The sequence below is a fragment of the Sorex fumeus genome, unplaced genomic scaffold (assembly GCF_029834395.1).
Source record: "Sorex fumeus unplaced genomic scaffold, SorFum_2.1 ptg000007l, whole genome shotgun sequence".
Taxonomy (NCBI): Eukaryota; Metazoa; Chordata; class Mammalia; order Eulipotyphla; family Soricidae; genus Sorex; species Sorex fumeus.
The window spans coordinates 37239036-37256038 of record NW_026606064.1 but is presented as its reverse complement, the minus strand read 5'-3'; the positions used below and the strand labels follow the sequence as shown (position 1 = coordinate 37256038).

At 43.5% G+C, this 17003-nt stretch overlaps 1 protein-coding gene across 2 annotated transcripts in view; it reads right to left on the bottom strand.

Annotated features, from left to right (window-relative positions):
- UEVLD (UEV and lactate/malate dehyrogenase domains) overlaps nucleotides 1-9850 on the bottom strand; it is a 40066-nt gene extending 30216 nt beyond the window's left edge. For both annotated transcript variants that reach the window (XR_008794961.1, XM_056132055.1), the window contains exons 1-4: nucleotides 9795-9850; nucleotides 4957-5041; nucleotides 3897-3962; nucleotides 1275-1438 (exon numbers count right to left, since the gene is read on the bottom strand). Coding sequence is in view for 1 of the 2 variants with exons in the window: in XM_056132055.1 (XP_055988030.1) it covers nucleotides 1275-1438; nucleotides 3897-3962; nucleotides 4957-5041; nucleotides 9795-9842 (363 nt within the window). In the remaining variant the exon portion in view is untranslated. The remainder of the gene's footprint in view (nucleotides 1-1274; nucleotides 1439-3896; nucleotides 3963-4956; nucleotides 5042-9794) is intronic.
- Between the last annotated feature and the right edge of the window lie 7153 nt (nucleotides 9851-17003).

Sequence of the window (17003 nt, the reverse complement as noted above, 5' to 3'; positions counted from 1 at the left end):
TCTCCTTTGGTGAGGGGAGATTGGAGCTATACATGGCTGTGCTCAGGGTTCCTCAGGAATTTAGGGGGTATTTAGGGGGTGGTATTTAGGGGGTCATATCATATACTGGAGTCAGCTGCATACAACCCCAGTATGTGACTGCATAAGGCAAGCACCTTATCCCTGTACTTACTTTCTGGCCCCTATGTCCAAGTATTTATTAACAAAAACTATGATAAAAGATGCCAAAGAAAACCAGAGAGGAACTGGAAATACAAATTTTCATAGTATTTTGACTCATGACAAATATTGTCTGAAGGTGGTTTAGAAAAGCAGAAGAAACATGAAAAAGATAAAATGACAAAAAAGGAAGAAATATACAAGACTGACAAATATACAAAAAAAATTTCAGTTTCTCCAATAGCCAAAGGACTATTTTTTTTCTGTCCTCCCAACTGACAAATATTTATCAGACCCTCTTGATTACATTTAATCAGGAACCATATGTGGTGCCTGGGGTAGAAGTAGGATCAGCTGGTGCAACACAAGTGCCTTAAGCCTAGTACAACCTCTCTGGCTCTTCATGCATATAACTTCCCCATTTCTTTTTTTCCCTTTTTAAAGGTTTTGAAAATGATCATTCTGGATAGGAACTGTGTGCTGAAAGTAGGTAAAGGAACAACCATGATAATTTCTCAGTATCTGTGTTGCAGACCATAGTGCACAGGAGGGAGAAGGAGAGAGAGAGAGAGAGATAGAGAGAGAGAGAGAGAGAGAGAGAGAGAGAGAGAGAGAGAGAGAGAGAGAGAGAGAAAGTGCCTGCCATAGAGCCACAGAGGCAGACTGGGGGAGGAGGAATGGTGGAAGGGGAAGTGGAGTCATTGGTGGTGGGAAATGGACACCGGTGGAGGGATGGGTGTTAGATCACTGTATGACAGAGACTTGACCATGGACAGCTTTGTCACTGTGTATCTCACGGTGACTCAAAAAAAAATAAACAAATAAAGGATTTGTACATATGAAAAACAAAGCAAACCATAAATATAAAGTAAAACAGACATGCTTTATCAAGCAGCAAAGGATTAAAAAGCACAGCACAAACAATAGTTGGCTCACCAGCCTAGAGACAGTGTCTTCATTCAAACTGCTTCATTCAGCAGCTTCTAAAACTCACTTTCAAATTACTCTTGATGACCACATGAAGAAAATTCCGTTAACTTATAAGAATCAAAGGTCATTACATAAGGGGTGAAAAAAAAAAAGCCTCTTAAAAAGAAAATCCCAACTGATCTTACGTGGCTCCAGTTTTGGAGATAGGGCAAGTATATTCTTCCTTGAGCATCCACATGTTTTCCAACTGAGATTCCCATATTTGCGGTTGGTTTTAAGAAGCAAATGGGGGGAGCAAAAGGATGAGAATCCAAAATCCACAAACGAATTGGTATGTTATAGGTATGACCTATTTGAAACAAAATAAACACATCTTTAAATGATAATGAAAATACACATTGTATTTATGGCATAGGTAACTGGCATCTTAAGATAAATGTAGCTTAGTCAAATTTTTATAAAGTATTTATGTAAATCAAGTTTTCTTCATTTCATCCATATTCACAAGTATATCCCTATTAGAACACCAGTGTAATATCTAAGGAAATTTAATTGAAACAATAACTAGCTCACTCAAGCCAATGACTATTTACTGGAACTTATGGTACCAGAAGTTTGGAATATGGCATCTTCTCTATGTATCTTTACTCCACTCAGGCAAAGCTACTGTCATCCAAGGAGATTGTTCAATGCTTTGCATATAGAAGACCCATGTTGAAACCCCTTCCCCCATAAAGTACCCTGAGCACCATCAGGGATGTCCCACCCCATCCCCCCAAAATACCCAAGGAAATCTACTGAACTTCTCTTGAAAGATAGTGAACACTTCCATTTTTATACTCATTCTGTAGATAACTGATTTGCATATAGGCCTGTTTCTTCTTTTACACTGTTCAACTTCTCAGTTTATCTCATTTCTACATCATTAGTACTAAATACAAGGTCTAAAATACTGGCTACTCATGAGCCAGAGTGACAGTACAGCAAGTAGGGCGTGTGCCTTAAATAATGGCCAACCTGGGTTTGATCCCCAGAACTCCTAATGGTCCCCTAAGCACAGCCAGGAGTGATCACTGAGTGCAGAGCCAGAGTAAATCCTGAACACAAAGAGGTATGGCCCAAAATCACAGAAAATACTGGCTACTCAATACAAGTTTCTTATTCATGAGTTAATGAATAAAGGAAAAGTGAATGATCAAAGATGAAAATGATAATCATCAAATATAACTCATTACTAATGGGTAGTGTAACAGGGAAACTGGATCAGACACGTAGAACTCAGATTAGAGAGATGATGGCTCAAAGGACTGGAGTGCATGCTTTTCATGCAGGAACCTCTGGGTGGTTCAACCCCCAGCACTGTCTGATACCTAGAGTGCCACTGGGTGTGCCCCTCCCTGCAAATAACCATATAGAAACAAAAATCTTACTCTCCCTTAAATGAAATTGAATAGAAAATATAATGTATTTTATATTTACATTATACACATTAATGTAACATGGTATGTCTGTTACACATACACATAATGTAAGCCATTCATGTAAAAGGATTTCAATGGGGGAGGGGGGGGTGAGGCCTTTTACCTAGCAGCATGCTCAGGGCTTACTCCTAGCTCTGCACTCAAGAATCACTCCTGGCAGGACTCAGGTAAACATATAGGATTCAAGGGATTAAACCTGGAGACTTCCACATGCAATGGAAATACCTGCTCTTTGTACTATGGACCGGACCGGGTGCCTGAAAGTATTTCTCACTGTAAGTCATGGTCAAAATATCTCAAAGATACTGTCTAAAGCCAGATCTGTTTTGCTTGTCTATCCATCTGCTTGTTCTCCTTCCTTCCTTGTCCTAATGGGATGGGCGTAGTAGCCCAATTCCCTGTGAACAGTTTCTGTATTAATCTACACCTTAAAGGTAAGGGAAGAAATGACCATTGAAGCAATTCCTCCTGGTTGCCCAAGGATCTGCTGCCTTCACTATCCCCCATCCCCCACCACCCGTCGCCTTTATGTACTTCAACAGCCCACGTCTTAGCACCTGCTAGACCGGATTCTTATGTTTAACTAGTAAGATTTTGCAATGTGTATTCTCTGATCTCTTCCTCACACTACACAGGCAATCTCCTTTAAGATATCGAGTTGAATGGCTAGTCATTCTTGAATATTGGAGGAAATACTGTCTGGTAAATGGGAAAGACCATACCGAGATATTAGGCTTGTTTTTTTCCCCCTCCCCCTTTTTCCTTTTAGGCAAGCTCTTGGTTCTATTAACTTGTCAGGATGCTCCCCAATATTTTGCTTTCTTTTCACTTTAATGGTCTCTATGTTGTAAAAATTTCTGGCCTGATATCAGCAACTTAGTGTACAGAATAGGGATGAGTCTAAATCATAAAAAGGGAAGAGATGGGAAACAGAACATCAATGGAATGGGAAAAAAGACACAATCTGCTATGGAAAGCAGAGGGAGCTCTACAGAAAAGCAGGCCTATGACTGTCTTGCTTTCCTCTTTACCCAAGCACCTAGTAGAGCAGTGGGCACATAACTGACAACAAATAAATACTTTTTGAGCCGAAATGAATTTGTTGCTATTGACAGACCTTCCTTGGCTGGGTAATTTCCCATGTTTGATTCATAATCTATATTTTACTTACAACAATGTGAAAACACTCTTCTATATTCAATAAGTTCTGTATAGATCATGTATATGTGAAAATACTTTGAGAATGTTGCAGCATAAAGCAATTCTAAGTTCTTACTTAGCTGCTCTTGTAGAAAATCTGCACATTTACCCAACTTCAATACTCACCCTGATACATCACAGGAACAGTGCCCGTGACATTCAGCAGATCTTTCTGAGAACTATCTTTGAAAACTGGGAGGGAAAAAAAAAACCAAAATGCATAATAAGGAATAGGAAGAACTATATAAAAGTGCATGCGTGTACACACATACAGAAATATACATCATCTAGGAATCAGTAAATATAGAGACAAGGGAAAAATTACAAGATTGTTTTTTAGAAAGCAGAGAAGGTAGCTGAAAATTCAATAAATAGGACAAGTTTTCCAAATTATCTAAAAGTTGAGTATTCCTGTTAGGTATGATTTGGTAGCCTATTTGGGGGGGTCTAAGAATGTTTAATGTTTTCCCCATTTAAACGAATGGTGATAGAGGCTAGAGAGATAGTACAGTGTGTAGGGTGCTTGCTTTTTATGCGGCTGATTTCTCCACGTCCTCCAGGAATGTTCCCTGAGTGCAGAGCCAGTAGTAAGTAACATGTGGAAGGAGGAGGGATGGAGGGAGTGAGAGAGGGCTTTCCCCTTAGAGCTTCTGGGAAGGACCTTGGTTTTAGCCCAAACTTCTTGATCTGCTAATAACTTAAATTTAGCCCAAATTTCTTACTAGAGACACCTGAATTGGACTTCTCTCCTACAGAACCATAGACACTCAATTTATATGATTTTTAGCCCAAGTTTGTTAGGGTAACAACAGAAAATGAATACAAAATAAATTGAATTAATTTAAATTTCATCAAAAACCACAAGTCACAAAACAGCTCAAAATTAAGGGGTAAAAGAGAAAAATAAGAAATTATAATTTTGGGGACTGGAGCAATAGCACAGCAGGTAGGGTGTTGGCCTTGCATGCGGCCAACCCGGGTTCAATTCCCAGCACCCCATATTGTCCCTCAAGCACCACCAGGGGTAATTCCTGAGTACAGAGCCAGGAGTAACCTCTATGCATCGCCAGGTGTGACCCAAAAAAGCAAAAAAAAAAAAAAAAAAGAAAGAAATTTTAATTTTATAGCTCTATAGGAACAGAAACAGTTCAAATAATGTAGCAAAATTAGAGTATGTAATGCTTACCATAGGTATCCATGGAATATGTAAAATGTGGGAAAACCTTGTTAACATTCTTCAGTTCTTCCACTGTTAGATCCCTGAATTTGTACTGAACAGAAAAATATAAGCATGGAATAAGAATTAAACTTTAAGTTACAGAATAAAACACTAAAACAAATATATCTATATACTCAAGGCCCTGGGCTCTGAGTTTGATTTGCTTTGAACATTTTAAAAGATTAAAAACAAATTTTTTTTGTGGTATAGAGGCTTGAAGTCAAGTTTCAAGGTAAGTGTTCTATCACTTTCTTTTATTATTTTTTTAAAATTATTATTATTTGGTTTTAGGGTCATACCCAATGATGCTCAGGGCTTACTACTGGCCTTGTACTCAGGGATCACTCCTAGCAGTGCTTGTGGAAACATACAGGTTGCTGGGAACAGAATTTGGGTCAACTGCATGGACACTCTGTAATATCTCTCTAGCCCCACTATAATCTTTTTTAAAAACAACTTTTTCTTTGGTGGTGCTGGGGATAAAATCCAGGGCTTCACACATGCAAGGCAAATGCTTTACCAATGAGCCAAATTCCTAGGCTCACCATATACAGACAGTTCTTTTTCAGTGCCACCAAGATCAAAGCTAGGGCCTCACACATGCAAGGTATATGAACCGCAACTGTGGCCCTGATTTAATCCTTTTTGTAATGACCTTAAAAAGTAAGAAGGACCAAAAATACTCTCTTTTGGGCTAGAGAGAAAGTAGAGGGTTAAGGCACTTAACCTACATGCATTCAACCCTGGTTTGATCCTTGGCACTGCATATGGTCCCCCAAGCCCTGCCAGGAGTGATCCCCTGAGTATGGAGCCAGGAATAAGTCCTGAGTACTGCTGGTGGTGTGCTCCCTCCCCCCACACACAAAAAAAATTAACTAAATATTATTATTAACCCGGGTCAGCCGCATGCAAGGCAAATGCCCTATCTGCTGTGCTATCTCTCCAGTCCTTCCTGTTTCATAGACTATGAGTTCTCTCTCCTTGGTAACTAGATATAGAAAGGACATAAAATACACATGTTCAAATTGATGAAGGCAAAATTTCCCCAAATGATTAAATTGCTTTTTAACCACCAGCAGTATTCGTTTTAGCTTGGGTGGTCACACTTGGTGGTGCTGGGGGCTACCCTGGGTCCAGTGTTCAGGGAATTAGTTGTCCCTAAGTGAGGGGACACATGGCATCAGAGATGAAAAAGTTGGGCTTCCACATGCCAGGCCTGTGCTCCCCTCCTCTGCGCTATCTCCCCTGCAGGACTGCTCTTAATTCCCATGAACCCTCACGTTTCCCAACTGCTTGAAGTTAACCTGAATTTATGTTAATCACATGAGGAAAAATGTGTTTTATAATGATCTTACTATCTTTTCCATGATTACCAGCAGCTGAGAAAACACTCATTTCCCTGTTTCTTTTTCTTCTTTCAATGATCATTCAGTCTTCTGTCCAATTTCCTATTGGCTTTGATATTAATTTTCAGGTCTTTGCTCAGGGTCACCTTGAGCTGTGAGGTACTCCAAGACCATCTTTAGTCATTAGCACCAAGACAGAACATCAAGACCAAAATAAAAGACTAGACACCGGGTCCAGAGAGACAGTACAGCAGGTAGGGCGCTTGCCTTGCACATGACTGACCCAGGTTTGGTCAGGCACCCAATATGGTTCCCGGAGACAGCCAGGAATGATCCTGAGCACTGCTGTGTGGCCCAAACACAAACAACAGAGACTGCCAGATTTCCTACTTAACAGCTGCTTCTCCAACCCAGACCATCTTCTCCTTTGAGAAGCAATTACCCACCAAAGGGGGTAATATTTCTGTGGGAGAATGGCACTGGGGTGGTAACAAGTGTCTCTGACCCTCATCCTGGGGCTCAATCTGGGTTAACCGCCCAGGCGGAAGACAAAGACAGGATCTAGGAAGATCTGGGAAGATCTCAACTGCTACCTTTCTTTTCCTTTCCTGTAGCCCCAGTTCTTTACCCAGGGTGGTAAAGGGGGATCTGGGTACATAGTAACCCCTACATAGGATCCCAAATCATGGTTTAAAAAATAATGTTGTTTAATGCAGAGCCCAGCAGCTTGCAGCAGAAAAGTGAATGGACTATGCCTTAATCCACGCCACCATGCCTGCCCGGAGGGGAAAGGGTGTTGGTCCCTTCCGCCTTTTTCCTTCTGGAAAGAAAGATGGCAGCTGCTTGGGAGCTTTGTGGAAAGCCAGGTATGAGTCGATCGTGATGGGGCGTTCCTGGCTCGTCCTTCACGCCCTACCAAGGACACCACTTGCCCCCCAAGAGCGGCTCTCCGGCACGGCCATGGCTCCAGAGCACAGAAACCAATCTTTTAATCATCTGACTCTCAGCAGAAATACTTCCAGGGTTAATGAGTAAAATAGCAGAAATCCAAAATCGCACGGCCGCAATAGTAGCCAAGTGACATCGTTTAATTCTTGTAACTAGCTGTAGAAAACAAATTATTTCACAATGCCTTTTCAGCATGTCTGTTTTGGGAGTGTAAACTCTAAATAATAATAGTGCATCTTTTGTCGAAACAATGAATCTAGTCAAAGTAGATAGAGTGTTAAATGAATTCATCTGCCTCACAGGCATTGGCAGGGTTGGGGGAGGTTTCTTGGGGTTCTTCATGGTGAAAAATAAGTATTGGTAAAGGGAAATGTGTTTGATATATGCATGACCAAGACTTAAACCTGAAAGCTTTGTAACTTTTCCCACAGTGATTCAATAAATAAATAAATTTTAAAAAAATAATAATGTAAAAATAATATTTTTCTTATATATTCTGGGTACCAATATGCTGTCAGCTGCATTACAAAATTCTTCTCTAAATTTGCATTTGCCCCTTCTCTCTGTTCATGATGTCTTTTAAACTTACAGAAGCTGTTCATCTGATGTGCTCTTTGAGTGCTGTCATGGTCCCAGAACCACTCTGTCAGGCCTATGTGTTGGCTAAGTTTCCAGGGAGTGGTACCTGAGTATTGCTTAGGATGCCCAAAACAAAAGGTGGCGGAACATTATTAAGACTGAAACCCAATCGTGAACAACTTTGTAACTGTGTATCTCACTGCAATTCGATTTTTAAAAAATCAATAAAAATTTAAAAAGAGAAAAATGACATATTTGCTGAACTGGCTTTTTCTGATTTTCTTTTCTTTTCTTTTTTACATTGAGCACTTTATTTTTGTCATTTTTCGCTTTTTGGTGCTAGGGGGAACCATATGGGATTGGACCTGGGTCGACTGCATGCAAGGCAAAAGCCCTACTCGCTGTCCTATCACTCCAGCCCCTTTTTCTGATTTTCTTAGTTGATACCTTAAAAACTGTTCCTAAACACCTATGTACCAAACTCTAAGCTATGCACTGATAGATTTTTTTTAATCCTCTGCTCTTCTCTCACCCTTAAGAAACACACTGTCTCACTTCCTTTTCCTTCATTGCAATTCCACTAAAATTATGTTAAAATTCTATTTTATACTCTCAACTTTAATAATTCCTCCGATAGGACAAAACACCAAGCACCCCTCATCAAAAGGCCTGATTGAATGGTCTTTCTCTTTTCCTAATCTCTAAAGAGGAATCAGAAAGGACTGCATCATAAACATGACCATCCTTCTCTACTTGCATGACCTACACCTGTCACAGCAGCTGAAAATTGGAATAATCCCAATCATGAAGCTTCAAAAATCTCTTACAGCTGTGCAAGCTACCCCCAACAAAGAAAGACAGGGAGGGGCATGTCCTGTAAAAATGGCATAAATGTATGGTTTCCACCTGGGGAAGTCTTAAGCATTATAAAAATCACTTAACTGGGAAATTGGTGGGAAAGGTTGTTGCCTCAGACTATATGATTGGTGAATTAGCCTGTAAGTGTCCGAAGTCGAACTTCTGGATCAGCCCCCACACCCAAACTTTCAACGGCAAGGGATGGAGCCCTCCAGTCCCTTCTCCATTCCTAAATCTGCCCAGATCTTCCATTCCCCGCAGTTAGCCCATAATGCACAAAGCCGGGTGAAGCGAACACAACAATCTCTGCCATCACAGACAGAACTCCCAGGAGGATTTGGGGAGTGTAGGCAAACACGAGGTGATCACCGGCATTTCCGAGAGCAAATCGAGAGAAGTGAGTTCTGTCTTCCAGGATGACCACTGGAGTGGACGTCTGGGGGGAGTGCGGGGGAAGACCCGCCCTGTGATGCTCCGGGAACCCGAAGTGATGCGGAGGATGAAAATACTAAGAAGGGAGGTCGGCGATGCACATGGGTTACTCCTGGCTCATGCACTCAGGAATTATTCCTGGCGGTACTCTGGGGACCATCTGGGATGCTGGGGATTGAACCCAGGTCGGCCGAGTGCAAGGCAAACGCCCTCCCCGCTGTGCAAGTCGTTTTAACCCCAACCCTCTCCGGTCTCTAGCAGGTGGTTCTCAGGAAGGATGTGCACTGCCAATCTAGAAAGGGGGGATGGGGGCAGACAGTCCCGCAGCAAGAAAGGCGCTGGCTTTAGGAGGGCAGCTGAGTGCTGGGAGTGACGTGAGGCCCACAAGAAGTTGGGGGGGAAGGGAGGGGCCGGGTCTCCTACAGGATGCGAGGTTGCAGTGCTGGGCGGGGGGGGGGTGGGGGGGTCGTGGGAGAGAGAGATGGGGTGTCGGGCGTGCACCTAAGGCCCCGGCCCCGAAGGTCACTGCGGTCTCCGACCCACGGAGGCCAGCCCGCCCCCGCGTCAAGCCCCCTGGCGAAGCCGGAAAACGCTCCCTGAGATTCCCGAACCCCAGCCCCCAGCCTGGCAGGCCCTGCGCACCTTGCCCAGGAGCCGTCTCAGGTGCTCACAGTCGAACTCCATCTCCATCCCCGCCCGGCGCGGCGCGCCCGGTCCCGGGATTACTTCCGCACTCGGAGTTGGACGGCAGCCGCCGAGGACCAAACCTCCCCTCCTCGGACAGGAAACTCCAACCTGCGACCCCGACAGCGGCATCTCCGCGGGCAGAGGGATGTGACTTACTACTCCGTGGAGCCCTGAGTCCGCTGGAACACCGAGTTGGCTTCCCTGGAAGGAAATCTGGGGGGAAGGGGACTTAGGAAAGACCCGAGGAGCTGCAGTAAGGGCGGGAGAACCCCCCGCCCCCGGCGCCGTTCTGGAACAGTTTCTGTAAAAGGCTGTGTGAAGTTTCCATGACCTCGAGAAAGAGCGAGTGCGAAAACTGCAGTCAGATTTAGGAAGGACGTCAAAGTTCAAAAGCAGAATTCCAGGGGCTGAAACGGAGTCCTGAGACGCCTTGTTAGGTGACCCGAGCTCATGCTAGTCCCGCGGCGGGATCGCCTCTGCCCCACTCCCAGGGGTGCGCCTGCACCCTCATCCTGCAAGCCGCCAGGTGACCTGTGCCACTGAGAGGAAGGTCATGTGGGCCCCGAAAGCGAACAGATGCAATTTTCTGGCTTTGTCTGATCTCCTTGACTTGTGAATTGACTTGAACTGCGGGCCCTAAAACACCGGGAGCGGGATATTTAAAGAAATGGGAGGGCAGGGAAGAGCCAAAGGCCGGAATGCTGTGACTCGTTTAGAAGTAAAGAACTTGGGGTCCCGCAGAGATCACAGGGCAGGTAGGGAGCTTGCCTTGCACCTGTCCAACCCAGGTTCCATTCCTCCACCAAGAGTGATCCCTGAGCATCGCTACGTGTGTGCCCCACTGTCCCCCCCAAAAAAGTAAAAATAATTTCTTAAGAAGTGAGAAGCTGGAAGACGCATTATGTTCACTCAACAAACGTTTGTTGAGCATTAACTATTTGCAAGGCCATCATCTTGGTATGAAGATACAACAGTGAAGAAGAGACAGAAACACCAGCTTTTCTAGACAGGGCTATTGGTAAGAGTGCAAGAGTTGTATATGAGGCTCTGGGCTTACTCCCTGGCACTGGCAGCATTATTTGTTACACTAGGAGAACAAAACAGATGTAATAAGGTAAAGTAGTACTGTCTGTAGCACTGTCCTCCTGTTGTTCATCCATTTGCTCAAGCAACGGATCCATTGTGAAATTTGTTACTGTTTTTGGCATATCGAATACACCACAGGGAGCTTTCCAGGCTCTGCTGTGTGGGCGGGATACTCTCAGTAGCTTGCAGAGCTCCCCCAGAGAGAGGGAGGAATCAAACCAGGGTCGGCTGCATGCAAGGCAAACTCCCTACCCACATGCTATCGCTCAGTAAAGTATATTTGTTTATATATACATATATAAACGTATATATGTAATATTTGGTTTGGGAGCCAAACTTCATGGTGCTTCAGTACTTCTGTGCTTGGGGGACTCTCTGGTGCTGGGGATCACACTAGAATTGGCCACGTACAAGGCAAACCCCTTAACCCCTGTACTATCTCTCCAGACCCCAATGTTTATATACGTATATATACATATATACATATATATATATGTTAGAAGGTGTTGTGGAGACTGTTTAGAAGGAAGGTCTGGTAGTTCAGATTGAGAGTGAAGAGAAAAATTTTTACTTTTTTAAATGTTTAAAAGGAAGATCTGGTAGTTCAGATTGAGAGTGAAGAGAAAAAGTTTTCCATAGTAGAGCACTCAGAACAAAGTCCAAAGGCAGGTACATGCTGGGGGAGGCTTAAAACAGCAGGGAAGAAGTCAGAGAGATAGTGCAGCAGGTATGGCACTTGTTTTGAGTGCAGCAGATCTGAGTTCGATCTGGTGCATGCCTAGTGTTCCCCTAGCCCTGCTAGGAGTGATCTCAGAGCACAGAGCCAGTAGTAAGCCCTGAGCATGCTAGGGATGCACCCCCACAATTTTTTATAATTAGAAAAAAAAGAGGGGACTGACAAGATAGTACATTAGGTAGGGCACTTGCTTTGCATGTGGCTGACCTAGGTTCAATCCCCAGCACCCCATATAGTACATTAGGTAGGGCACTTGCTTTGCATGTGGCCGACCTAGGTTCAATCCCCAGCACCCCATATGGTCCCTTGAGCACTGCTGGGTGTTTCCTACCACCAGAAAAAAAATTGGCAAGGAAGACATTGTGGATGTGGAGGAATGAAGAAAGGTCAAGTTGAAATAGGCTCATGATTTAGGGGAGTGGTTCTTTCAGTACTGTTCCTAGTTGAGCAGACTCAGCTTCACCATGGTTAGAAACTTTCTCAGAGCCCAGCCCTGATTTACTGGATCCCAGGTGGGGCTGAGTAACTGATTTAACAAGTTTTCAGGTACTTTTGACATAAGCTATAGTGAGAAAACCCTGTGGGGCTCTCTAGACAATTGTGGCTCTGGTTAGTCGGTGCCCTTTAGCAAGACACATCAGAAACACATAGCCACTTCCTTTTCCTTTTTTTTTTTGCAAGGAGTAGGGAAATGGTGGGATATGATGGTGATGGTCAGGGCATACTCCTGGCTCTGCTCAGGCATTCCTGGTGGTGCTTGGGGGACCATATGTGGTGCTGGGATTGAACCAGAGTCAGTCACAAATTCCTTAATCCTTGTTCTTCGTGGTCTCTACTCTTTTTCTTATTGAGGCACAGAGATCTTTTCCTTCTCATCCCTCCTGAGGAAAGTAGTGAGATTGGCATTGTTTGATAAATTTAAACCATGCCATTTCACAAAAGTACACAATTTTTCTTATTTGAATAATCTCAGAATAGTATGAAAGTCATTGCTGGTAAATATGCCTCACTAGGATTAATCCTCGCAATTAATCCCACGTGGTTATTTTGTTTTGATTTTGGTAAGGTTTTTGTTTTGTTTTTTGCATCACCTTGTTTTTTTGCATCTGATTGTGTAAAACTAGTCCTCAGTTTGGCAGGCGGTACCTTCTGGACCCTAACCCCAGTCATAGGAGAACAAGCCTCTTTTCAACCCCTATCACACTTGACCTCTGACCAGTTGTCTCCTAGCTGCTGCTTACCCAGACTGGTCCTCAAGGTCACAAGAGCTGATGTCATAATTGGCACCTCCCCGCTCATCACCCCCAAATGGCCATCTCAAGTCACTGAAGTTCAGACTAGACCACACAGCTCTTCAGGCAGGAGCTATCATGTTGGGCCGCCCACTATCAGGTCTGGCATGAAGACAGCCGAGTTCCCAGGACTCGGGGACTAGAACACCTCACCTTTCACAACCACCCATTTCTCCTTGCACACAACCATCAGCTGAACCAGAAGCCCTGCAATGATTGTTGTGTTGTGGATGATTCTCATTGCCGGAACAATGTGGAAGGGATATAAATATCCCCCTGCAGGGGTAAGTATACCTTTGGTTTTGCTCTCTTGTCTGACTTTGAAATGTATTTCCTCCAGAGAAATGAGCTATCAAAACCCAACTCTAGTAACTTCAGGAACAAATATTTTTCTCTTTAGAGAAAAAAGTTAACACAGCATAACATTTATTATTTACAATCTACATAGAGTTGAGAGAGTCCCACTGTTTTTTAATGGAAGACCAGTGTGAGTCTTTGTTTTTATTTTTTGTTGTTATTGTTGTTCGAGGGGGGGGGTCACGTCCAGCAGTACTCAGGACTTACTCCAGGTTCTGTGCTCAGGGATTACTCCTGGAAGGCTTAGAGGACCATATGAGATGTCAGGGATTGATAGAGGGTCATCCTGTGCAAGGCAAGCACCTTACCCACTGTAATGTCACTCAGGCCCCAACTCCGATAAGTCTATTCCTTTAAATTCCTCATTTTTTTTTTTTTTTAGAATAAACTGGAGGTAGAAGGTATAGCTATCTCAAACTGAAAGTCAGAGCTCTCTGTCACTGGCACTAGTTTTGTGTTACCAGACTCTGTGTACCAGGCCTTTAATACTTGAGCCTAATTCAGTTTCACACTTCACTCTCGTTAACGCAATACTGTTCTGTGAAATGGTTCCGGTGGCAGATGTCTCTCTCCTGTCTCCTGTTCAGTCTTGGATGTTTGTCTTTTCTCTGCCTCCTGACAACTCCCATACCGTAAAACCCCATCTGGCGGTTGGGATCAGAGGCTTTAGGGAAGATACAGTCAACCGTGCATAATAGGCCCTTGGAAAGAACAATTATTTCAACCCCATATTCTAGCAAACTCTAGGCAGGACCCATCTGATTTACCTCTTTCCCAACCCCCAGACGACACCACCGGTGGAAGTAAACAAAGATGATCCTGGTGAATTAATGCAGCTCTGAAGCTCACCTGACCAGCTACAAAGAGTTTCTGTTGGTTTCACATAAAGAAATTGCATACCAATTTGTCACATTTTATGTCAAGTTAAGCACTTTGAAAAATGGAAGACATGGGATTCTGTTTGCTGGGAACATTGAGATTTGGAAGTTGGGGCTGTAGGAAGGATGGATATGGGACGGAGGTAATTGGGTCCCTCTGTTTCTGATCAAAGTCTGAAAGACTGGCATTTAGACTTAGATAACTAGTTCAGTTTGTCTCCTGTGTCCTTAAAGATGAAAATCAGAGCTCTTTAGATCTATTTTCCAAACTGATGCCTCTCTCCTGGGTCCAGTGTCTGTCACTGTCCTGTGTCACTGTCCTCCCATTGTTCATCAATTTGCTCGAGCAGACACCAGTAACATCTCCATTGTGAGACTTGTTACTGTTTTGGGCATATTTAATACGTCATGGGTAGCTTGCCAGGCTTTGCCGTGCGGGCAGAATACTTTCGGTAGCTTGCTGGGCTCTCCAAGAGGGGCAGAGGAATCGAACCCGGGCTTCCAAGAGGGGAAGGGGAATCAAACCAGTGTCTAGGGATGAAAAAAAATTCCAAGGACTAAAAATTGCAGGAAATTTCAAGGCTATTATCCTATTGGGGGAAGAGGGTGGCAGGGCGGGGGTGGTTATTCTTTCTGGGAAAAGGATCTCTTTTTGGTTTTACTTTGGGTTTTTTGGGGTCATACCCAGAGATTCTCAAGGCTTACTCCTGGATCTGCACTCATAATTACTCCTGATGGAGTAATATGGGATACCTGGGTCAAACACACATCAGCTGTATGCCAGGCCAATACCCTACCCATTGTACTGTCTCTCCGTCCCAAGGATCCTATTTTAATATTGGGCGGTAGATACTGAACTACACAGTATTTCAATCCTTAACCTACTGAATTGTGTCTAGCCTCAGTTTACAAATGACAGAAATGAAGTTGGAGGTTTAAGTACCTTACTCACTACAGCTCTGTGTTGTAGTGTCAAATTTAGTCAGTGCTGGAGAGACAGCTCAACCTCTTGCTTTCAATCACTGGCACCTCAGTCCCCAAAGCTGCTGCCTGAAACACCCTCCACCCATCACTGCAATGTGACCCAAAAGCCAAAAAAAAAAAAAAAAAAAATTGGGGGCCTTTGCCTTCGCACACTTTTGTGTGCCTAGGAAAGGAGTCAAGTAAGAGACTGGGGAATATTTGAGATTTTGGTGGCAGCCCCTTAATTGATGACTTTGTAGTGAGTGCTACTAAAAAAGGCAGCACTAAGTACAAAAGCTAAAGTTCGGCTGGGGGTGTCACTAGTTCTGTGGTAAAGCACTGGCCTTGCATGTGTGAGACCCTGGGTTCTGCACTGCAAAACAAAAACAACAGAAGCTTAAATAGATCATACCCTAGTAAGATGTAGTTTATGAAACCAAGGATGAGACTCTTAAGACATGTGCAACTGATTTGTTGTTCGAACCTGGAGTATTCCTTATAAGCCCTTTAGGTGAAAAAGTCTTTGCCATTGACTTCAAAGGGGTGAGGGAGACACAAACCTTTTTTTGTGTGGTGGGTGGAGGCACATCCAACGATGTTCAGCGATTAGTCCTGGCTCTGCACTTAAGAATCATTCCTAGGGGTGCTCAAGGGACCCTATGGGATGCCCAGGACCAAACCAGGGTCAGTGGTGTGCAAGGCAACCTTCTACCTGCTGTGCTATATCCTCCAGCCTCAGACACAGAATTTTTTTCAAAAGCAACTTTTTGGAGGTGGATAGTGGGTGGATTGAGGCAACACCCAGCAGCGCTCAGAGATTACTCATGCCAAGACCACATCTTTTAAACAAGTTTTTCCAATGTCTGGAGCTATTCCCATTGTGGCTGCTTAGTAAAAACTGACAGTTCCAGGAGCCAGAGCTGTAGTACAGTGAGCAGGGCAATTGCCTTGGATGTGGCTGACCTGGGTTTGATCCCTGGCACCCCATACGGTCCCTTGAGCCCACCAGTAGTGACCCCTGAGGGCAGAGCCAGGAATAAGCCTTGAGCATGGGTGATGGGTGTTTCCCCCAAACGAAGATCCACAAAATTGATATTGTCTAGACGTACACCCTAAAGTGCAAAAATAATTTGAATTGGCCATTTGCTGTGTTTGCTAAATTGTAAATGGCTCTATGCGTGAAATTAACTACTTTTTTAATAAGAAATGAATTCTAAATCATAAGCAGATTTTATAATTTCTAGGATACTAGAATCTTATACTTCTTGACCTTGATGCAATGCATTTTGTTTTGTGCTTACATTTATTGACTGGTTGGCTGTACTCACTTTCCTCCTATATATTCCTATGGACTTATTGTCTCAGCACTTTTTGTTATTGTTGTTAGAAGATCAAAACCATGATTTTCTTGATAGAAGCAACAGTACAGCCAGTTTTACACTTTGTCTCCAGCTCCCTGAATATATCACATTGTTCTAATATGGGTACCTAATAGAACAATTCTCTAGGCTGGAGGTGGGGCAGAGGCTAAGCATCACTGATGCGCCCTGAGCAGACATGAATGTGTATAGAGAATGAAGAGCTGAGAGATGATGCTTAGGGTGGCAAATGCTCTCAAGAGGGGTTTAGGCTGGATGAGATAAGGAGTATCTTTGGTAAATAAATGTAAACCACTGAAAATACCAGTAAAATATTTTAATACCTACAATATTTTTATACATAAACTGTAAAAGTTTTACCGGTATATTGCAAAAGTAGATTCTCTTGCAGCTCAACAGCACCAGAAAACAAGTTATGTAAAAAAAATGTTAACTTGATTTGTCCATTATGTGAAAGACACGATGGATTATAA